General features: G+C 45.4%; 1 protein-coding gene across 5 annotated transcripts in view; it reads left to right on the top strand.

Annotated features, from left to right (window-relative positions):
- Positions 1-22036, top strand: part of ARMH1 (armadillo like helical domain containing 1) — a 37365-nt gene extending 15329 nt beyond the window's left edge. For all 5 annotated transcript variants that reach the window (XM_047873547.1, XM_047873545.1, XM_047873543.1 and 2 more), the window contains 6 exons: positions 20571-20693; positions 20781-20853; positions 20980-21109; positions 21199-21276; positions 21582-21663; positions 21740-22036. In XM_047873547.1, coding sequence (XP_047729503.1) covers positions 20571-20693; positions 20781-20853; positions 20980-21109; positions 21199-21276; positions 21582-21663; positions 21740-21858 — 605 coding nt within the window. In that variant the 3' untranslated portion in view covers positions 21859-22036. The remainder of the gene's footprint in view (positions 1-20570; positions 20694-20780; positions 20854-20979; positions 21110-21198; positions 21277-21581; positions 21664-21739) is intronic.
- The last annotated feature ends 1955 nt before the right edge of the window (positions 22037-23991 follow it).

The raw sequence follows: 23991 nt of genomic DNA, 5'->3' as shown, positions 1-23991 counted from the left end.
CCGTGGTGTGCCAGGTACTATGCCAAGTACTGGGGGTTGTTTGTGTTTGTATTGAGGAGAAAAGTTAATGGGTCATAGGGCATCTGGGTGGCTTAGTCAGGGGGGCGACTGAGTGGCTCAGTTGGTTAAGTGTCCCACTCTTGATTTTGGCTCAGGTCATGATCTCTGGGTCGTGGGATCAAGCCCCATGTCGAGCTCTGTTCTGGCTGTGGAGACTGCTTAAGATCCTCCCTCTGCCCCTCCCTGACACTCTCTCTCTCTCTCTCTCTCTTGGACTCTCTCGGACTCTCTCTCTCTCTCTCTCTCTCTCTCTCTCAACAAACAGACAAAACAAAAAACAAAAACAAAAAAACAAAAATGAGTGGTTCAGAAGGAAGGAGGAGGTTAAGGAGGATGTTCACTCTACCTTCCATGATGGGAGGGGTAGTTAACATCCTTTCCCTGAGAAGGCTACAAGGAAAGTGGAGTTCTCAGGGAGAGTCCAGTGAAAACAGGGTGGAGAGGCTTAGGAGACCTGGTGACTCTTTCCCCTTGTCAGTGGTGCAGGAGCCAGGTGAGACCTTCACCTCTTTTTTCATTGAGAACTCCACCCCCACCACCTCCAAATCTGCCAGTCTGCCTGGCCCGTTACTCATTCTCTGTTCTCTTTCCCATTACTACCAAATGTCCCTGCTCCTACCACAGGCCAGCTCTTCTGCTTCTTCTTTTTTTTTAAGTTTATTTTTTAAGTTTTTTTAAGTTTATTTTTACTTAAGTTTATTTTTTTAAGTTTAATTTTTTTAAGTTTATTTATTTACTTATTTGAGAGACAGACAGCACAAGCAGGGAAAGGGCAGAGAGAGAAGGAGAGAGAATCCCAAGCAGGCTCCACACTGTGGATGTCACCATAAGATCATGACCTGCACTGAAACCAAGAGTTGGTCACTTAACCGACTGAGCCACCCAAGCATCCCATCTTCTGCTTCTGCTTATTCTCCGAAGCACATTCATAAAGCCTTCTCACAACAGCCTCTCTCTTTCTGTCTGGTGGATCATCTCCATTGACATGCAAATATGATCTGTATCCCCCATCTTTTTTTTTTTAATGTTTATTTATTTATTTTGAGAGAGAGAGTACAAGTGGGGAAGGGAGAGAGAAATCCCAAGCAGGCTCCTTGTTGTCAGCGCAGAGAGCCTGATGTGGGGCTTGATCCCATGAACCGCACAATCATGACCCAAGCTGAAATCAAGAGTTGGACACTTAACCAGCTGAGCCATTCAGGCACCCCCTGTATCTCTCATCTTTAAAAGAGAGCCCCTCCTTGGTAATCTATGGACTAAAAGAGATTTAAAAGACTTGCCCCCCAAATTAAATGATAGCATTTAAGGATGCATATCCCTCCTTGACCCCAAGTTCCCCTCCAGCTACCCATTTTTCCATTGACCCAATTGGCCCAAAGCATCTGGCTGTCTTCTCTGGGTTTCTGTGATACCACTTCTCGTTGTTCTCCTGCCAGCTGGGTCTGCCATGTTTGCTCTGCTTGCTTTTCTACTTTCTCCTAATTTCTCTACCACTCTGTTAGGTCAGCCTACTTCTCATCTCTTTACCAACACCGCCTGCTTGCGTGATTTTGTCTAGTCCCCTGGCTTTACACACCACAAATATGTTATACGTGCAGATACCAGACTGTATCTTTGGCCTGATCTCTCCCCTGAAACCTCCCCAGACATCTGAAATTTATATCCAAAATAGAACACTTGATTTTCTTCCCAAATCCTTTTCTTTCTCCTATTTTCAATAAAAGGTGCCACTACCAACCCAACTGTTCAGGTAAAGAGTGTAAGACCAGTACCATGATCTGCACTTTCTCTCACCTCCCATCCCATCCCACCCTTACCAAGTTCTTTCTGGCTCTCTCCCTACTTACCCTCTTTGTCCGCCCCAACCCCACCCCGTGATCGGCCAAGGCTAACCCACCATCCTGTTTGCTAACGTCTGCTTCCATTCCGGCCTCCTGTAACCCATCCTCCCAGTGCAGCCAGAACAATCATTTCAAAATAGCTTCCCACTGCACCTACACTAAAATCTACACACCTGTCATGGCCAGCAAAGCTTCTGGAAGGCTCTTCCCCCAGACCTTGGATTGATGGACAGCTTCTCAAACTTCAGCTCAGATGTCACCTCTGCCCACTCTCTCTAAAGTTTCCCCATTCCCTCCTGCCACCCACGTCAGGCTCTCTCCATCATAGCACATCATTGCACTTATCTCCTTTAGAAATCACCTTGTTTGTTTGTTTACATGTTTAATGTCTGTGCTCTCTAAGAAAATCAGCTCCAAAAGAGCTGAGAGTTCCTCTTCTTTGTTTACCATTGTATCCCTAGGGCCTGAACAGTACTGGCAAAAGTAGACTCTTAAATATTTGTTGAATGAATGAATGGAGACGGGGTGAATCGTGTATACCCTAATTTATACTGAACAGGCATCACATTGGAAATAGAATGAAATACCTAGTTTTTTCAGCCCAGGTGGCTAAGTGGAGGCTGTGTGTAGTAAATTACCCTTTATTTCCTGAGAGTTCCTAGGGCCAAGGAAGAAGGTTTGGAGAGGGAGAAAAAAGAAGCGGTATTGGAGGAAGGTAGGAGATAGTAAGGCCACAGGAGCAGGGCGTGGATGCCCTGGTTACCTGTTGCTTGTAACAAACCACCCCAAATTTCATGTCACAAAACTATCACTGTTTTACTCTCACACTACATAAGTCAAAGATTACAACAGGACACAGCAGAGATGGATTATCTCTGCTCCGTGTTATCTGGGGCCTCACCTGGAAGACAGCTGGGGGCCACAGCTGGAACTAAAGGCTAGTGCGGATTAGTATTACTGATTTCTCCTTTTCTCTCAGGGTCTAGTATGGTTCCACAATGGCACCTTTTTCTCCCAAAAGAGTGCCAGAGGAAATGTGTGCATCAAAGAATGGTTTCCTAGTCCTCACTGCAGGGGATTCTGGTTGTCCATTCTTGTCTGTTCTTCACTTTGAAGTAGAAATAACCATGGCAAGGGTACTGGTGACCACTAATTTCTGAAGGTTTTTTTTTCCTAGAATTAAGATTTTAGAATTTCTTTTAATGATGATCCCATTTAACATTAGAGAGCCAAAATTAAAATTAAGGGAGGCCTTCTTCAAAGTGGTCCTGCCTGGAATTTATCTCCATTTATGACTTCTGTGAAGTGAAAAATGGCAGTTTCCTCCCAGGGAGGATTGCTATTCCAGGAATTGGTGGCAGGCAGGGACTTAATCATGACGAGCAGTCTAAAGCCACAGAAGTACTCTCTCACTGGCCTCTCTTCCTAGAGAAGAGAAATTTCAAAGTCATAGAAAGTTTTGCAGAAGAATAAATTAATGAGTTCTGTTGGGAATTTGAAATATATGTATGTGTAAATATATTAGCATCTTTTACAAATAAATTATTACCTTAGGAACATCACTATGTATGACTTAATTAGAAGCAGACCATTCATTGTAAATTAATTTGCCAAATACATGCTTGCCAAAAATCAGTTGGCCGAATGACCAATTTGCTGAGTGCCCAGTTCACCAAATTCCCAATTTACTGACATGTTTCCTTTAAATATTTGTGAAGTTTAGAGCATTGGTTGTATTAATGGGACCTAAGAGAGCTGAGAGAGGCCGGAACTTCAGAGTTCTCAGAGATTTTACACTCTCTCTGTCCCTCAGTTCCCCCATCTGCCCTTTGTTGGCCCTTGGTCTCCCTTTCTTTGTCCCACCTCTCCCCATCCTCTCTTCTCAAGGGTGGGCAGTGTAGGCTATGCAGTATGGTGACCTCCAGCAGGCTCCTCCACCGGGTCCCCCTTCCCTGCCCCCGCTCCCTGCCACTGCAGCTACAGAGCTTGGGCAGAGACAAATGAGAATTCCATAAAATGCCACCATGAAGACAAAATGAAAGCCATTATATTCACACTTTGCAGAAATCTATGAAAACTGCTAAATCCATCCATCTCTATCCATTACCCATTGCTATATAACAAATTATCTCAAAACTTAGTGGCTAAAAAATAAACATTTATTATCTCACACAGTTTTTGTGGGTCAGGAATCTGGGAACAGCTTAACTGAGTGGTTTTGGCTCCAGGTATCTCATGAGGTTGCAGTCAAGCAGTTAGCTGGAACCATGGTCATCCAAAGGCGCCATGGGGACTAGAGGACCCCCTTCCGTCATGGCTCACTCACAGACCTGGCAAGTTAAAGCTGGTTGTTGACAGGAAGCCTCAAGTCTTCGCCATGTGGGCCTCTCCATTGAGCTGCTTTAATGTCCTCACAGCATGGCAGCTGGCTTCTCCCAGAGTGAGTGATCTGAGGGAGTACAAGGAGGAGGCCCCACTACCTTTTATAATCTAACCTCAGAAGTCGTACACCGTCCCTTCTGTTTCACCCTGTTCACTAGAAGCTGGGGAGGAGAAATGGGCTCCACCCCTTGAGAGGAAACATACTAAAACTTTTGTGGACATATTTTAAAACCACTATACCATCTCATAAAAATTGCTGAAAAACCAACACAGGCATAAGAAACAAGTTCATGGTAAAATGGAAATGTTTGTGAATTTGGAAAAATGGTTACTTGGGGAATAACATTTTTGCCTAATTGACCTAGAACCTAGGATTTATTTGACTTTCTTTTTTTTTTAATTTTTTTTTTAATTTTTTTTTCAACGTTTATTTATTTTTGGGACAGAGAGAGACAGAGCATGAACGGGCGAGGGGCAGAGAGAGAGGGAGACACAGAATCGGAAACAGGCTCCAGGCTCTGAGCCATCAGCCCAGAGCCTGACGCGGGGCTCGAACTCACGGACCGCGAGATCGTGACCTGGCCGAAGTCGGACGCTTAACCGACTGCGCCACCCAGGCGCCCCTAATTTGACTTTCTAATAAATGATCATATTTCATGTAGTAAAGTTTAAAGTGTAGCTTATCAGCCACAAAATACAAAAGCAGGGTTAATGGCTGAGCAAACTGTACTGCACTAACAAAGTAGAATCTTCTAGAAATGTAGTTCAGAGAAACAGTGCCTAAGTGAAAGGACAGACATAGACAAGTCTTTGAATCTCTTTCCCTGCCCCTCAGAGACCTGGAGAAAGACTGGCAGTGGACAAGAACTTCATTGTTAATTTTTCTTAGGTTTTGTGAAGTTACAAAGATTCCTAATACTAAGGAGAATGGTTTATTTAGAAATCAATCACAGGCGCACTTGGGTGGCTCAGTCAGTTGAGTGACTGACTTTGGCTCAGGTCATGATCTCACGGTTTGTGAGTTCAGGCCCTGCACCAGACTCTGTGCTGACAGCTCGGAGCCTGCAGCCCGTTTCGTTTCGGATTCTGTGTCTCCCTCTTCTTTCTCTCTGCCCCTCCCCTGCTCATGCTCTGTCTCTCTTTCCTTCAAAAATAAATAAACATTAAAAAAAAAATTTTTTTTAAAGAAAGAAATCAATCACAGATTTGGTTTACTTCGTTTTTCTTCATTAAGACATTTTTTTAAATGTTTATTTATTTGAGGTGCGGTGGGGAGGAGCATAGAGGGAGAGAGAGAATCCCAAGCAAGTTTCACAATCAGCATGGGGCCTGATGCAGGGCTTGATCTCATGACCATGAGATCATGACCTAAGCTGAAATCAAGAGTCAGATGCTTAACATACTGAGCCACCCAGGTGTCCCCATAAAGGCATTTTTAAAATTGAGGTAAGATTCCCATAACATAAAATTAACCAATTTAAAATGAACAATTCAGGAGTCTTTAGTATATTCACATTGTCGTGTGACCACCACCTCTATTTAGCTCTGAGACATTTTCATCCCCCCAAAAGGACACTCTGTACCATTAGGTATTTGCTCCCCATTCCTTCCCCTCAGCCCCTGGAAACCACCACTCTTCATTCTGTCTCCATGGATTTGCCTGTTCTAGATATTTCATATAAACAGAATCATGTAACATGGGGATTTTTGCATCTGGCTACTTTCACTTAGCATAATGTTTTCAAGACTCATCTATGTGGAAACATGTATCAGTACTTCATTCTTTCTTATGGCTGAATGATATTCCATTGTGTGTATATACCACAGTTTGTCTATCCAGTCATCCACTGATGGACATCTGGGCTGTCTCCCCCTTTTGGCTATTGTGAATACTGCTGCCATGAACATGCATGTACATGTACATTTTTGGTGCCTGTTTTCAATTCTTTGGGGTGTATATCTGGTAGAATTGCTAAGTCATATGGTAATTCTGTTTAACCTTTTAAGAAACTGTCAAACTGTTCTCCACAGCAGCTAGACCAGTTTACATTCCCACCATCAATGTATGAAGGTTCCAATTTCTCCACATCTTTGCCAACACTTGTCATTTTCCTTTTTTTTTTTTTTTTAATAGTCAACCTAGTGCATGTGGAATGGTTTGGGTTTGTGGTTTGGGTTTGCAGTTTCCCAATGACTAAAGATATTGAACATCTTTTCAAGTGCCTGTTGGCCATTTATATTTCTTCCTTGGAGAAATATCTACTCAAGTCTTTTGCCCATTTTTAAAATTGGGTTGTTTGTCTTTTTGCTGTTGAGTTGTAAGAGTTCTTTATATATTCTGGATACTAGAATGGTTTCTCCCACTAGAATGGCTGTCTTTTCATTTTTTTGATAGTGTCCTTTATTGATTCACTTTTATTTTATTTTATTTTATTTTATTTTATTTTATTTTAGAGATGGGAATGAGGGAGAAAGGGGCAGAGAGAGAGAGAGAGAGAGAGAGAGAGAGAGAATCTCAAGCAGGCTTCATGCTCAGTGCAGATCCCAACACGGGGCTCGATACCAGGACCCTGGGATTATGACCTGAGCCAAAATCAAGAGGTGTATGCTCAATCAACTGAGCCACCCAGTCACCCCTTGTTGGTTTACTTTGAAATGATTTAAGTTTTTTGTTCAATCATTTACTTATTCAAAAGAGCAGGCACTAGGCTGGGTACTGAGTGTTTAGTGACAAATGAAACAAAGTCCCTGCCCTGGTAGAGCTCTGATACAAGAGTAATAACAACAATAATAGTAACTAGTAATTGCTACCAGGGACTGGTGAGGACTGTGTGCCAGGCACTGTTTTAAGCTCTTCAATCAAGTCACACAGTCCTCAGAACAATTCTGAGAAGTAGGTACTATTATCATCCCCCGTTTACATGAAGAAACTGAGGCACAGAGCAACTGAATAACCCACCCAAAGTCTCAGAGATAATAAGTGGGAAAGTTGTGGGTCACACCCAGGCAGAATGACCCCTGAGCCCAAATCCTCACCACCACACTATCCTGTCCTTCCAGTGTTATGAAAAAAGACTTGTAAAATTTTTACCACTTTGAGAAATAGTCAAAAACCTGAGGACAGACAATATTATTACTACCATAAAACATAATTATGTTTTCTTAGCTTCATGCCCTTCACAGGGTCATGCAAATACTATAAGGTCTCATTTTTAAAACTACACTTTTTGCCCCATAGAACCTTGTGCCTTTGCTCTCCTTTTCTGAGCTAACCCACAGTAGCAGGAGTTTCAGCCTTTCCTGCTGCGTAAGAGGCCACCCGTCCTGTGCAGCTTCACTGAACAGTCACAAGGCTCTGACACTAATGGATAGTTTACCATAAAAATCTGCTGAATATTCTTAAAAGATGCATTATTTCCCCCAAATTATATGAGCACTTCAACTGCCACACTTTGTTCAGTGTTCCTAAGTTTTATTATATAGTTTCCCATAGTTTGTTGTTGTTGTTGTTGTTGTTGTTGTTGTTGTTGTTGTTTTTAATAAGTTCTTGGGAAAACTTGTTTCTACTTGCCCGATTTGCCTAGCCCTCAAAGCCTCTGTGTCTGCCCTGGCCTGGCACTGTCTCCCCTTGTGCACCTCGGGCAGTGGTGCTCACTCGGGTATCAGGGCCAGTTCAAAGCACCAGCGCATGGGCTGGTTGGACTTGGTGAGCCTTGCCCAGAATAGCAGATGCCTAAAGAAGACACACTACAGTAATTCTTAATTTGGCAGTACATACACCATCAGAGTACATGACATTAACTGCTTTCTCGCCTGACTTTTTCATTTTTTTAATGTTTATTTATTTTTGAGAGAGAGCGTACCTACGCAGTGGGCTGGGGGTGGCAGAGAGAGGGAAAAAGAGAGAATCCCAAGCAGGCCGCACTGGCAGCACAGAGCCTGCCAAGGGTCTCAATCCCACAAACTGCCAGATCATGACCTGACCTGAAACCAGAGTCCCGTAGTCAGTCTCTCAACCGACTGAGCCACCCAGGTGCCCTCTCCTGAGTTTTTTAAAAGAAAATAGTGTGTGAAATATGTTTTCTGTGTTTCAGCAATGGGTTTTGAACAAGATGTGGTGAAAGAGGTGGTGAGATGTATAGGAGTAAGAGATAGAATGCAGTTGGTCAGGAAGATGCCTGACACTGGCTTCTTATGAGTTATAAGTTCCTCACAACAGCAACTTGCCGAATGTATTCACACTTACTTGCTGGGAAATGCGGCCTACTTGTGTTCGGAAGCCCACTGAAGCACACTTCTCATATGTGGCCAGTAGGTGGCAGTCTCGTATGAAAGTGAAAACAAAGAACTGAGACCTGGGTTTCCCAGGGCTCTAGGAGCAAAGAATCGTAAAACAAACTTCCTCAGTGCTGAGTGCCTTAGAAATAGTTGTGCACCATCTCCACAGCTCCCAGGTGCAATGCCATTCATTTCTAAGGTTCCGTCTGCCCAAAGAATACTGAGCCCGCTGCTACAACCTTGTCTCCTACTCATTGTGACTTCCAGGGCAAGTCATTTTGTTCCGGCTTCCTTCAGCTATCAGACAGGTGATCCAGGAACTTTCTTCCTGGGCTGACAGGCTGTGGGTTCTGTGGTTCTTCCTTGGATTAGAGGAATCCCTCCTTTTGCACTGAAGTCTCCTTTGAGTGTCAGTGGGCCGGCCCTTGCATTTTGTTTCCTGCTGTTCCAGTCAGCACTAGCACTGTAGCTGACGTGTACCCAACCGGTTTGTCAAATGAAAGCTTGGGCCCTGCAGAGCTGCTTCTCAGCCTCACTGGGCATGACCTCTCAATGGCTCCTGATCACCACTCTCCTCCCGGAAAACTCTGATCTCTTCCTTTCCTGACACCCGCCCTCCCAACACTCTCCTGGTTCCCTCCTATCTTTCTGGGACTGCTGCTCAGTCCTTCCTTTGCATATTCCTATCCCTCCACCAGTCCCTTAGGTGCAACTTCCCTTCTATTTCTCTCAGGATTCAGTCCCAGGTCCCCTGCTCTTCTCTTTCTGTCTGCGGTACCTCATCTACTCCCACAGTTTTAATTACTGCCTATAATGATAGACACACTAATGGCTAGCCTTTATAAGGTATTTACTCCATGTTAGGTACTGCTCCAGCTCTCTACTCATTAATCCTCACAACAAGCTGATGAGGTAGGCACAATTATTATTCCCATTTTGTGGCAGACGGGCAGAGCAGTTGAGTGACCTCTCTCCAGCTCACACTGCTCTCCTGAGCTTCACCCCATTGTTCCCATTTGCCTTCTGAACATCTCCCCTTGGATGTCACTGACCAAGTTCAGAATTGGACTCCTGAGATTCCAGCTCCAAGGCCTCAATCTCAGTGAAAAGCACCCAAGGCTGGAAATGTAGGTCATCAACATTTCTTCCTGCTTCCCACCTGTAACCAACTTCTAACAAGACCAGTCAACTCTTAACTCCTTAATATTGTTCAAATCTCCCTCTTCTTCATTCTGTCTCCACTGGTGTAACTCATATCTTTATATGTCTCACCTCTAAACCAATCTCCATCTTTCCAGCACAGTGTCTACACAGTCTTTTCTCCTAGTCCTCCACCGAGCCAAGGTAGCGGAGCTTAGTGGTGAAGAATATGAGCTTTGGAATCCGAAAGAGTCATTCTGCTACTTATTAGCTGTTGGGCCTTGGGCAAGCTACTCAATCTTTTTAAGTCAGTTTCCTCTGACACGAAAGACAAGAAAATACCTGTCCTATAGGGCGGTTGGCCCATGCAAAGCCCTTGGAATCCAGCCTGCCTCCTCAGGCTTAGCTCTCATTCCATGGGCCGTCATTTCATGTCAGGCAGACCTCCCTGCTTGCCCGGCCACAATAGGGGCATGTGCTTTGCCACGTTCACAATTCTAGTCCCTCCCTTCACCCCAAGACTTTGTCAGCTCACATGTCACCTTCTCCAAGAAAGCCTTTTCCTGATTCTCTAGCCCCCAGTTCCTCAACATACCCTCACACCAACCTGGCTTCCTTTGTGTTCCCATGGCTCTTATAAAACTACATCATAGGGGCGCCTGGGTGGCTCAGTGGGTTAAGCATCCGACTTCAGCTCAGGTCATGATCTCACGGTTCGTGAGTTCAAGTCCCACATTAGGCTCTGTGCTGACAGCTCAGAGCCTGGAACCTGCTTCATATTCTTTCTCTACCCCTCCCCTGCTCATGCTCTGTCTCTCTCTCTCTCTCTCTCATAAATAAATAAACATTAAATTTTTTTTTTAAACTACATCATACATGCCAGTTTCCTTACTGGTTTCCCCCCCGCCCCCCAACCTTAGACTGTGTCATCTCTGAGGGCAAGGATGCTGTCTCAGTCCTCCTCTTAGCCCTAGCACAGGGGGGCTGGCACACAGAAGATGCTCAATGAATATTTTGTTAAATGAATGAATGAATCAATAAATCAGTGACTGAGCCAATTTAGGACAGTTGAATGTTGTCAGAACCACAGGCTTCAGGCAAAGCTGCCAAAGACAGTAATCCCCTGTTGCCCTTTGCTTTCTGAATGACTCTGCCATGCTTAGGAACTAGCCCCATGTGTAAAGAATTGTAACTGGCTGTGGTTCTTGTGAATACATTTGGGCAGAGACTGGTGCTTTTGCTTTAGGTGTAAACATTGACAGCTGTGAATTTTAAAACTCAATCAAAAATGATTCAGTGAATAAATCTTTCTTTTTCCAAAAGAGTTCCAAGTATTGCAGATATACTGGCAATGAAGGATTCAGAATTCAGGGTAAAGTGAATAGGCAGAACCAGATATTTATCTCCTGGAGCACTTGGTCCTGCGTGGGCAGAAACATTTCATAAAAATATGTTCATCCATTCATTGCCACCCTGAATGTTCGCCAAGTCATTTCTTGCTGCACGTAGAACTCTCTCAGACACAGGCAAGTGTTCTGCCCAGGTGTCCTGGCACTAAGGTGCTGCCCACATGGGCCTGGAAAGAGCACAGCTACTAAGGCAAGGTGTGCTGTGGCTGACAGAGCCCAGCAGAGTCAGGTATGGGGGGAACCAACCATGCAGATCCCAAACCCCACTGATTCAAAAAGAAGGAAGAAAGTTTCAGGACCAAACCCTAAGAGAACAAGTAAAAACTACTTGGGGGGTGGTGTGTTCAGGCACTAGCCAAGCAGCCTGAGGCATCCCAGGCTACATTTTTTGTCCAAGTGGGAGAGTGGGGTGGGGGAAGCCAGGAAGGGTCAGTGCGCTGGTCCCTCTCCCTCTATAGTGTTGCTGTCTCTGTGATTTTGAATTAGAACCATATCTGAGTACCAGAGGCTAGAGTGGGGGCCCATGGGATTGTGAGGGCTACCCTGGAAGACCTGGAGGAAAGAGAAAGCCCAGAAGAAAGCAGAAGCTAGACAGTCCTTGGAAGTGTTTCTGAATGAAGCAGCTATTTCTGAATCAGGTTGGTCCAGAGAGAAGGGGCTACTGCAGAAGGTCTGTCCTCAGAATGCTTTGCACTAGAAGGGGTAGCAGGGATGTTCTTAAGAGGTCTTCTGCTAGCGAGTGAATTGTTGGTTCTGTGATTGGGAAAAACAGGCCAAGACAACACTGGCTTTGCGTGGGGCTTCAGGACTGGGCCTCTGTGTGCCCCACGGCTCTGCAATGTAAATGGATGGGAGGCCCCCCAGGATCTGAGATGAGGGCAGCGTGGAAGATGCCTTACTGGTGCCTTTCTTTAGATTAACCCACCAGCCAAAACTGGTTCTCCTTCCTGCCCAAGGACACTCTGAGGCCTGGAGTGCAGGGGTCAGCCCCCTCCTTCTGGGGGTACTGGCAGCTGATAATGCTCAGCACCAGGCAGGATAGTAGAGTGTGTGGCATATGAAACACAGGATGGGGCTGCTGGCTGCCTCCCCAGCCTCTGCTTCTGGGTAAATAGGCCACTGTGCCGTTGGTGACTCCCTGACAGTTTTCTGACAAGATTATAAATCACCAGCACATGCTCATGGTTAGGCAACATATGTTTGGAGTTAAGCAAATAAAGCTTCCAAGAGCTGCAAGCAGCCTTGTGTAGACACCCGCTCTGTGTGCTCTGCAGATCCATGCAGTCCCTGTCCTTGACTACTTCACCTGCTGCCCCTCGTCCCCCACTATGTGGGAGGGGCCGCAATCCCTTCACCTTTCCATACACCTGTCTCATATGAAGTGAGTGTTCATGGCATGTGTGGCTCAGTTCTGGGCTCACCAGCAAGTATAAGGTCCTGGCTTCAAAGAGCTCTCTTGGTTGGCCATGGGGGTAGAAGGATGGCGCCGTGGTGGATGGCTCCATGGCTCTCCAGCCTACGAAGAAGCAGAGCCAAGAACACTTCCATGGCTCAGGGTGGACAAGGGCCATAGTGACCAGTGCAGAGCCTCCTCTGAGGCCATCTCCCACCAGGTAATGGCAGTTTCCCAGCACAGTCCTAGGCTGTCATTACCTGAGTGGTCATTAGGCCATAGGAATGCAGGATCCAGTCAATTCTTTTCAACATTCACGGACTGGATGGGTTTGAGGTTCTGGGTAGGCAGAGATGCCTCAGATACGTTCACTGGAGTTCACAGTAGTGGAAAGACTGTTACTGGATGATGCCAGTATTCCACAGTGAGAAAATGGTGCTGTAGGACCAGAGACACAGGACATCTACTCCAATGGCAGTTTCCCAGCACAGTCCTAGGCTGTCATTACCTGAGTGGTCATTAGGCCATAGGAATGCAGGATCCAGTCAATTCTTTTCAACATTCACGGACTGGATGGGTTTGAGGTTCTGGGTAGGCAGAGATGCCTCAGATACGTTCACTGGAGTTCACAGTAGTGGAAAGACTGTTACTGGATGATGCCAGTATTCCACAGTGAGAAAATGGTGCTGTAGGACCAGAGACACAGGACATCTACTCCTGAGTGGTCCAGGGTGGAGGCAGGGGGAGAACAGGCCAGAGAAAGCTACTTGAAAGCTAATTTCTGAGGTGAGTCTGGAAGAATAAGTAGCAGTAGTCAGATGAAGAAGACTCTTTTTTTCTGATAATGGTAGGCTAGGAAATGTGGATCAATTCCCCTTCTGGGGGGATTGATGTTGAGTTGTTTTTACTACAACACTTCTGATACCAAATGGGGGGAGAGGAGTTTCCACATTAAGCAATTCTCCTGTCTTCTGCAGACATCAATTGGGTATCCTACATTTCAATTCAATTCCATTCTGACACTAACTATCTGGAGTTAGCTTCAGACTCCCCAGGTTTAAGGGTCCAGCCCCACAAGATTGCCCTCACTTCAAATGCCAGTCACAAGTATTAGGTCCCCAGGTTATCCATACTTCTGTCCAACTTGGCTATAAAGCCAGGGGGCTCCCACACCCTTCCTCCTTTGCAAGTTCAATCATTTGCTGGAACAATTCACAAAACTCAGGAAAGCATTTTGCTTATTATTAGCAGTCTATTATATTCTTTTTTCTTTTTTCTTTTTTCTTTTTTTTTTTTTTTGAGAGAGAGAGAGAGAGAGCATGCATGCAAATGGGGTAGCAGCAGAGGGAGAGGGAGAGAGAGAATCTTAAGCAAGCTGCATGCCCAGTGCAGAACTCAATGCAGGGCTCGACACAGGGCTCAAGGCAGGGCTCCATTTCGTGACCATGAAATCATGACCTGAGCCGAAATTAAGAGTTGGACGCCCAACCAACTGAGCCACCCAGGCACCCCAGTAGTGTATTATAAAAGATACAATTCAGGAACAGGAGAATGGAAGAGAGGTATAGGGCAAAGTATGGGTTGGGGGACTGCTCCGGTCACACACCCCCACACACCTCAATGCATTCACCAATTCAGAAGTTCTCTGAACCTATCACTTAGGGTTCTTATGGAAGTTTCATTACATAGGCACGGTTACTAGATTGGTTCTTGGTGATTAACTCACTTTCCAGGCCATCTCCCCTCCCCAGAGGTCAGGGGATTGAGCTGAAAATTCCAATCCTGTAGTCATGCCTTGGCCTTTCTACTGATCAGCCCCCATCCTGATGCCATCTAGAGGCTCTCAGTCACCAATTATTTCATTTAACACATAAAGTACACTCTGGAGATTCCAAGGATTTTACAAGCTATGGGCTAGTAACCAGGGGCAAAAATCAAATATCTATTTCCCATCATACCGTAAATATCAAAAGGAAAAAAAATTGTAATCTTCTTAATAACAATGAAGAGCAGGGAGCCTGGTTAGCTCAGTCAGTAGAGCATGTGACTCTTGATCTCAGGGTTGTAAGTTCAAGTCCCACATTGGGCATGGAGTCTACTCAAAAAAAACAATCAACAATGAAGAGCAGTACAATGAGCAATTACCAGACCAAAACCTAGGGGAAGGTGAGAACCCAGAAAGATAAGACCAGCAATCAAAACTGAGGCCATTTTCTGATCCTGAAGAAACTAAGCAATATCAGATGGCAAGAGAGAGAAAAGGCACTCAAGGCCTTCCCACAGTAGGAATATGATACCTCAAGTATAAATACATTAAGCCAGGACCCCAGAAGACAATGTGTTCAAGATAAGGATGAGCCAGAGGTAAGTCAGCCTTCAAATGACCTTGCATAGATTGTGCAACCACCTGTGTGGTCCAGAAACCCTCAAGTCTTGAACTTGTATAAAGATGGTTCAGAATTGTTAGTGCCCAGGTGGCAGATAGAAAGAAAAGAAAATGCTCTCTGGAAAAAGTATCTCCTTCCTAGCTCTGAAGTTTTTTTCCTACAATTAATTTTGCAAATACAAGACCAACCCAAACTATAAGACAACCATACACACAAAGAAGTCACTATAAGTGATGAGTAGACTAGAAAATGACTCACAAAGACTTCAGCCTATCAAAAACTCAGTTAAAAAAATCTGTCAAATAACTTTAGGGTACAGGAAGTTATAAAACGTGACATAATAGATTTGAGAAACAACCAGATGGAATTTCTCAAATTTAAAAATACAATAGCTGGGGCACCTCGGTGGCTCAGTTGGTTGAGAGCCGACTCCCGCTTAGGTCATGATCTCATGATTTGTGAGTTTGAGCCCCATATCGGGCTCACTACTCTCAGCCTGTCAGCACAGAGCCTGCTTCGGATCCTCTGTCCCCCTCTCTTTGTCCCTCCCTTGTTTGTGGTCTCCACAAAATAATTATTTTTTTAAAAATACAATAGCTAAAAGTAATTACTTCAATGTACACATTTAACAGTAGAGTAGACACAGAGATGAGTGTCTAACTCAGACAGAGAAAATTAGTTAGAATTAGTTAGAAGAGAAAATTAGTAACCTGGAAGAGGGGAAGAAGAGTAAGACTAAGGATAGAGCGAGATTATCTAATAGGGGCAAAGAGAAAAGAGAAAGAACAGGGCAGCACCATTAAAGAGACAATGACTGAGAATTGTCAAGAAATGATGAAAGACTCCAATCCACAATAAAATCTAAACAGGTTAAATAAAAATAAATCCATACACTATGACTCAACTATGTACTGTCTCCAAGACCTTCACTTCAAATAAAACAGTATAAGCAGGTCGAAAAGAAAAAGAAAAAGATACTTCATGAAAGTACTAATCAAAGGAAAGCAGGAATAGCTCTATTAATATCAGATGAAGTAGACTTCAGAGCAAAGAAAGTTACCAGAGATGGAGAGGGATATTGTATAATGACGAAAGGGTAAATCCACGAAGAAGACATAGTAATCCATAAACATAGTATATGGACATATACATTTATGTATATGCACTGAAAAAGAGACCTACCAAAATATGTAAAGCAAAATGATAGCATTGAAAAGAGAGCTCTACAATCATAGTTGGAGACCTCAACACCCCCCTCTCAACAATGTATAGAATAACTAGTAAAATCAGCAAGTATAAAGAACTCAATAACACCATCAACCAGCAGTGTATAGGGGCGCCTGGGTGGCTCAGTCGGTTAAGCGTCCAACTTCAGCTCAGGTCATGATCTCACTATTCATGAATTCGAGCCCCACATCAGGCCTAGAGCCTAAAGCCTGCTTCAGATTCTGTGTCTCCCTCTCTCCCCTCCCCTCCCCTGCTCACACTCTGTCTCTCTCTCAAAAATAAATAAAAATTTTAAAAAAAGAAAAAAGAAAACCATCAGTGTATACTGATATTTATAGAACACAGTTCTGTATTCCTAGAACACAGAAAGGGAGGGAGTAAGTCCTAATTGATTTTATGAGGTTAGTATTACCCTAATACCAAAACACACAGTGGCAGTACAAGAAAAGTACAGATCAATATCCATCCATCAATATAGATGCAAAAATCCTTAACAACATATTACCAGTTAGGATTCAGCAACATGTAAAAAGAATTACACACCATGACCAATTAGGGTTCATTCCAGGAATGCAAGGCTGGTTCAGTATCCAAAAATCAATCAATTTTATATTCCAAATAAATAGGCTCTTTAAAGAAGAAAAATCACATTATTATATCAATCAGTACAGAATATGCATTTGACAAAGTCAGCACCCATGATAAAAACTCTCAGGAAAATAAGACTAGAGAAGAACTTCCCCAACTTAATTAAAAAGAAAAAAATCTACAGCTAACCTACTTAATAGTGAAATACTGAATGTTTTGCCCCTAAGTTCAGGAGCAAGGCAAGGATGTCTGCTGAAGGATTATTTCTAGCAAAAGAAAAATAATCCTAGGAGACAATTCTCTACAGGTCTGTCACATTTCTGCAGGTCTTTTTAAATTTTTTTTAATGTTTATTTATTTTTGAGAGAGAGAGCATGAGCAGGGGAGGAGCAGAGAAAGGGGAAAACACAAAATCCGGAAGCAGGCTGTAGGCTCGGAGCTGTCAGCACAGAGCCCAACGTGGGGCTTGAACTCACAGACTGTGAAATCATGACCTGAGCTGAAGTCAGATGCTTAACTGACTGAGCCACCCAAGCTCCCTCTGCAGGTCTCTTAAGTGAGATGCTAATTGCTCTTTGTTCCAGACTATCTTTTCAAGGATGTTGGTTAGCAAACAAGCTTTGGAAAATATATTTCTCCGTTTCAAGCAAAAGCCAGGCATGCTTACTGACTATAACATTCAGGTTCTCTGAGATCAGGGTTTCTCTTTGTAAGGCACATTCCTGCATAAGCAAGCATCCATGGCATTACTCCCATGGGACCTAGGGGCAAAGGGAACTGATGCAAAAAGAGAAAAGTCATGTAATTAATGTGGAGAATATAAAAGGATACATCACTATCGATGCTACACTCATTAAAATGATTTTTTTTAATTTTTTTTAACATTTATTTATTTTTGAGACAGAGAGAGAGAGAGCATGAACAGGGGAGGGTCAGAGGAAGAGGGAGACACAGAATCCGAAACAGGCTCCAGGCTCTGAGCTGTCAGCACAGAGCCCGACGCGGGGCCCAAACCCACAGACCGCGAGATCATGACCTGAGCTGAAGTCGGATGCCCAACCGACTGAGCCACCCAGGCGCCCCTAAAATGATTTTTAAAAGATGATAAAATGAACTTTTCTCAATATGTTTGAAAATGTAAATGAAAACTACTAGAAAAGATAACCTACTGAAATAGACTTGGGAAGAAATAGAAAACACAAATAGTCCCCTAACCATTAAAGAAAATGAATCAGTAATTTTTTCCCTATAAAATCAGCTTAAGAGAATTCTATCAAACATTGAAGATGAAATTCTAGTCTTACACAAACTCTTCCCAAGATTAGAAAAATAAAGTACATATACCCCCAACTCACCTTGTAAGGTTAGCTGATCTTAGTATCAAAATCCATGAATAACAGCATGCAAAAGAGAAATCATACACCACTCTTATTCATGAACATAACTCAAAAACTACGTAAAATATTAGCAAATTGAATCTAGCAGAATATGCCAAGGATAATATATCAATCCAGGAACGCACATATATCATTTTAACAGGAAAAAAAGTTTGAAAAAATCTCTGTTCAATAAGAGGCATCTACAAGAAACTATAGCAAATACCATACCTAACAGATGAAACGCTGGAAACTTTTCCTTTGAGCTCAGAAATAAGGCAAACTTGCAAACGTTTCTCTCCACGGAAATCGTTAGCAAAAGGTGAGCAATCTGAAGAGAAACCAGAGTATACGTAGCTATGTTTGCCCCTCTTTCTGTAACTGATTGCAATTCTCCAAGCCTGAGGGTTTATTCCTGTGCTGCAGTCACTCTGCTAGAAAAAATTGTGAAGGGGATTTTTGGAAAAGATGTAAATTGATCCATGCAAACAGAGAAACACCCAGTTTTAAACCGACCTGTTGTACTAAGGGCAGCACCAATGGGTATATGCAAACAAGTCCTCTGGGTGAGATCCCAGGGTTGGCACAAAGTAGAGCATGAGTCTGCAACCTGCCCCACCACCCATGGCTCAGGGGAAGGGAAGGCACCCAAAACATTTGTTGAGATGTTGCCCAAGCCTAGGCCTTGGGGCCCTAAGGAGCGCAGGTGGCAACGGGATAGGACCAAACTGGAGTCTCACTTGTAGCTATGATGGGGGGTGGGGGGAGCGTGGAAACCCAGCGACCCAATCTTAACAATCTTAAGTTCTCAACCTTGTGAAGGAGTACACGCCCCAGAACAAAAAGAAGCTCACTAAAATAATCTTTAGCAATATAACTTAGTCTTAGTTTCTTATTACTAAGTTAAGAGCCCATTCAGGCCCGTACAATGTCAAGGGACTATCTTTGACATGCTCAACATTTAGCCTTTCCTAAGTAAGGCCTCTGAAAGTTTCACTACCAATTTTCTAATGTTTCATCCCACAAAACCTTTAGCATCTAAGCCAAATATTCACTTAAGAAGGAGAGAAACAAAATATTGGTGCTCTTTCTGTGCCCATCATCCTGGATACTACTGGCTGATGCCCCTGCACTTGTGGTGCCTTTGCATTTGCAGGCAAAAGTTTTTCTTCCAGTGCAGAGAATTACCTCAAGTATATCCTTACTAGGTAAAAATTTCCTGTCAAGGAAATAAAGGGTTAACTTCCGTTATTCAAAGAGATAACACTGATAATAGTTACCATGTGTATAAATGCAGCCTGGTATGCAAATGAGCTAGCCAGGGATGGGTGGTTTCCCAAATCTTGGCTCCCCTAGGAGTAAGTGGAGAAATAGGGGGGACCTGACTCCTGTGCTGGGGGACCATGCTCTCTGTCTTCTGTGTGGCAAGTATATGTGTTTCAAATAACATTTACCCCAGTGTTCCGTCACATTACCATCTCACCGTGCCCCCTTCCAGCTCTGCCTCTCCGTGGTTCCTTTCCCTTTACAAAAAGATTCAGTTTTCCCCAGTGCACTCCCAGGCACGCCACAGCCTATGAACCCCTTTTAAAGCACTTGTCACCATACAGTGCACCTGTGCCAGGTGTTTAGTGCAGATGTGCCCAAGGGCTGAGTGAATGCTGGAATGAATGGGTGGCTGGAAAGTATCTACAGGAAAACCCCTCAATAAATTCTAGTTCCTTCTTTCTTCCTAACCAAGTCTTTCCTTTTGCTTCTACCACTTCCTAGCTATGGTACCTTAGGCAGAGTGCTTTACCCCTGGGCCTCATTCCCTGAAATGTAAAATGGGCAAATGTAAAATATTGCAAAGCAAATCTCATTTGGTTAAGGTAAGCTTGCTTCAGCGCAATACTGTGTGGAAAGCCTAGGCAAAGAAGGGCTCCATAAATGGGTTGTCAGAAACTAAAGTTTCCCCAAACCACAATCTACCTTGCTTCCACCCTTCTCACTTTCTGCCACATATCCTCCACCCACTTGCTCTGTCTCCCTCTCACCCCTTGTCTTTGTCCATCTTTGTCTCCCTTTCAAGCCCTAGCCCCGCCCACACGGACACCCGGATTCCTCCAAGCCCAAGGTGGACCCACCTCTGTGGGGCCTCCAGCCCTGACAGCATCTAAGCCTCCTTGATGGGTAGGCTCACCATCCAACCCTCCTCTTCCCTCTATGGCTAGTTATGTGAGGGGTGAGGGGTGAGGGTGGGAGATGAGGCTCAGCCCCCTCCTCCTCTTTAACCACAGATCCAGAAAGGACAGGAGTGAGGTGTTGCCTGCCCAGCTTGCCCCACACACACCTTGCACAGTGCTGACGAGTAAAAGGTGCTAGGAGAGGTCCATGAAGGGGATGAGGGTAAAGGGAAGCGACTTGGTTCAAGGGGGGATCTTTGCTTGTTGGATGGGGATGGGTAGTGTTGGAGGTCAGGCCTCCCCAGAGCCTCTGCCCTTCTCCAGCCATCGAACTGATCAAGGACCTGGTCAACTATGACGTGTGTCAGGCGCTGCTCAAGGGCCTCGTGGCGCTGCTGATACCATCAGTCAAGGAGACCAGCAAACTGCAGCCCAAGATCCTCAACGGTAGGGAGCCGCTCAGACTGGGGCTGCGGGAGGGGCTCCTGGGCTTGCGGAGCAGGGCCTTCCGCCTCACGGCCGCCCCTCCTCCAGACTCCGCGGTTCTCCAGCTCACCGCCAACCTGCCGGTGTTCTTGCAGCAGGCCGCGGCGGCCAAGGCCATCGGGTAAGCGGGCAGGGGTAGTTGGGGGAGGGGGGGAGCAAAACAGGCTGGCGCTGCCCGCAGGCTCCGGAGCGCTCGCGCCGCCTGGGGGGTTCCAAGGGGTCGCCGCAGCCGGAATTCCTGGCGCAGGGTCCTGGCGCGCAGCAACACGAGCATCGCCGAGGAGATGCTGCACCTGCGCGTGGTGCACAGCCTGATGGCCGCCATGGGCAACACGGACCACAGCAACAGCCAACGGCAGGCCAGCCTCACGCTGGAGGTGAGCGGCGGAAGGGCTGGCGAGCGGCGCGGCGGGCCCCGGGCGACTCCACCGCGGTCACCCCGCCGCCGCCCCGTCCGCCGCCGCAGTACTTCGTGCAGATGTTCCCAGTGGTGGAGGAGCACGTGCGCAGGTCCATGGGAGAGGAACTCTACGAGCTCTTCCTCGTGAGTGCTCCCGCCCCGCCCCGCCCCAAAAAGCAGTGACCCCGACAGTACGGTGCCGCCTCCACAGCGTCCCTCCCCTGGGACACACCCCCTACACAGATTGGACCTGGTGGCCGGCTGCAGGAAGGACTGCCCTGGCTTGCGCTCTCCCCCTCTCCCCTCCCCTTCCCCGCCCCGTGTCCTTCCGTTCTCTTTACTGCCCTTCCGGTCAAGCACTGGATCCTGCGACAGTCCTCTGCCCGAGCCCACCTCCAAGTGCAGACTGCCCTTGCACCTCAGCAGGTTCCCCTTGCTCCTGTCCTCAGAGCAATGCCGAGGACTTGTACATGAAAATAGATAGCATTCAGGCGGACATCTTGGCGGCCAACAAAGTCAATGTTTCCAAAGGTGAGTGGGGAGTGAGGGGACCTGGAGCAGAGGTGCAACGGGCACCTAGACTCAGTCTCGCCTCCCCTGCTTCCAGCGTTATCCATCAGTGGCGTCTCCTACAGCAACATGAGCTTTTACCTTGGCCCTTGTGGTGAGGATCAACTGGCTTACACCACATACTTCCAGAAGGAGGGTTCGGAAGGAAAGGAGTAACGGAGCCTCTGAGGCAACCCAGAAAGGCCAAGGCTGTGTTTTACCTGGCAGAAGGAGCCTAGGGTCAAGCTCAGGGTGACTCCCTCCGTTAGCCCTAGGTGGGAGGCTGGGGGGTTCATGCCAGTAGGGGAGAGGAAGGGCTGCTGTCTGGGAAATTTCAATAAATAGTCTTGCTGTCTGTTTGTTCTCTCTGTAAGGGGGAGGGAGGATTAAATGAGAGCTTCCATGGTGGTTGGGGTGCCTCTACTCGCCAAGGAAAAAGAGAAAAGCTGGTTCTGAGTGAAGGAACATCAACATCCTTTAAGGTTCAAGAGCATAGCCTGAGGAGAGACCCTCACTTCAGCTCCTTACTGGCCCCTGCACTCCCTCCTCCAGGAGACCACACTCACCTGGTTTTCTCCTATCTCTCTGGTTGCTTCCTCGTTTACTCTTTTGCTGATTTGTCCTCTTCAACCCAGCTTCTTTCTTTCTTTTTTAAATGTTTATTTTTTAGAGAAAGGGTGGGGGAACACAAGCAGGGGAGAGGCAGAGACAGGAAGAGGGAGAGGACCCAAGCTGGCTCAGCGCAGAGCTCAGTGTGGGGCTTGATCTCACAAACAGTGAGATGAAGTCGGACGCTCAACTGACCGAGCCATGCAGGCGCCCAAACCAGCTTCTTTCTAACTGGAGTGACCTTGAGCCTCTTCTCCATCTACTTTTTCACCCTGGTGATCTCATCCAGTCTCAGAACTTTAAATGCTGTTCATATTCCATTGATTCACACATTTATATCTCTGGCTAAACATTTCCACCTCTTTGTGTCCAAAACTGGACTCCTGATCCTGTGTCACCTCCCCCAACTCAAGTGATAGCAGTTCATCCCTTTTGTCACTCAGAACAAAAGTATTCTCCTTAATGTCTCTCTTCAACATCTGTATCCATTCTTTCTGTTGATTCTACCTTACAAATATATCCAGAATCCAACCATATCTCATTACCTCTGTTGCTAATGGTCCAAGTCCAATCCACCATCCTCTTCCCTCTGATTTACTCTAGAGGGCTTTCTGCCCTTCCATTCCCATTTCAATACAGCAGTCAGCGTAGTCCTTTTAAACTTCAGTTTCTATCTTCTTGCAGGGCTCTCCACTTAAGTAAAGCTAAAGCCCTTATAATGGCCTGCAGGGAGGACCGTAGGCAACCTAGTCTCCCATTACCTCTAAACTGTCTCCTCCTCTCTTTCTCCTTTACTGGATCTACACTGGTTCTGTGTTTCTTGAAATGGACAAACTCTTGCCTTATGGTTTTGTACTGACTTTTCTGCTGAACAGTGAGAGAGGTTCTGTCTTAGAACCTTTCACCTCAGATATGTAGCTACATAGGCGAACTCCCTCACCTCCTTGCAACTCTCCAAAAGTCACCTTCTCAATGAGGGCTACTCTTAAAGTTGTCACTATGTTACTACCCCCTATACTCTGGCCCTCAAGCCCCTTATGCCTCTATTTTTTTCCACGACACTTAATACTTTGTGTATTGTCTGTCTCTCCCCCTGAATATAAATTCAACTAGGGCAGGGGTGTTTTTGTTCTTTACTAATATTTCCCAAACAATGTCTGGCATACAAGAATTAATGACTTAAGTATTGGGAGGAAATTGTCCATCAAATCAGAGGAAATGAAGTCAGATGGCAGTAACTCTCCAGGCGGCCACAAGAGGGCATCACCGGCTCTGATATTGTTAGTCTGAGGCGGCCCAGCCTTCCCTCAAACTGAGTTTCAGCTTTCCTCCATTTGGGTTGAAGGAGGAAAGAAAAGTTAACAAAATATAGTTATGCTGTCCATAAAGCTAAATGGATTTCCTGTTTTAAAGAAGTGTCTGTTCTTAGTTCTGTTTTGTTTTATCTTTATTTTTGAGAGAGAGCATGTGCGGGGGGGGGTGGGGGGTGCAGAGAGAGGACAGAGGATCTGATGCAGGGGGCTTGAACTCACTAACCATGAGATCATGACATGAGCTGAAGTCAGACGCGGAACTGACTGAGCCACCCAGGCGCCCCTGTTCTTAGTCTTGAAATGCCCTTTGTTTTGTAGAATGATGGTAAAAAAGTACTTCAAAAATCTTTTGGAAAAAAATTTTTTTAAGTTTTTGGTGGTTTTTTTG

Source organism: Prionailurus viverrinus, chromosome C1, assembly GCF_022837055.1.
Source record: "Prionailurus viverrinus isolate Anna chromosome C1, UM_Priviv_1.0, whole genome shotgun sequence".
NCBI lineage: Eukaryota > Metazoa > Chordata > Mammalia > Carnivora > Felidae > Prionailurus > Prionailurus viverrinus.
Note: the sequence above shows the minus strand (reverse complement) of the source record. Positions and strands in the feature narration are given on the sequence as shown.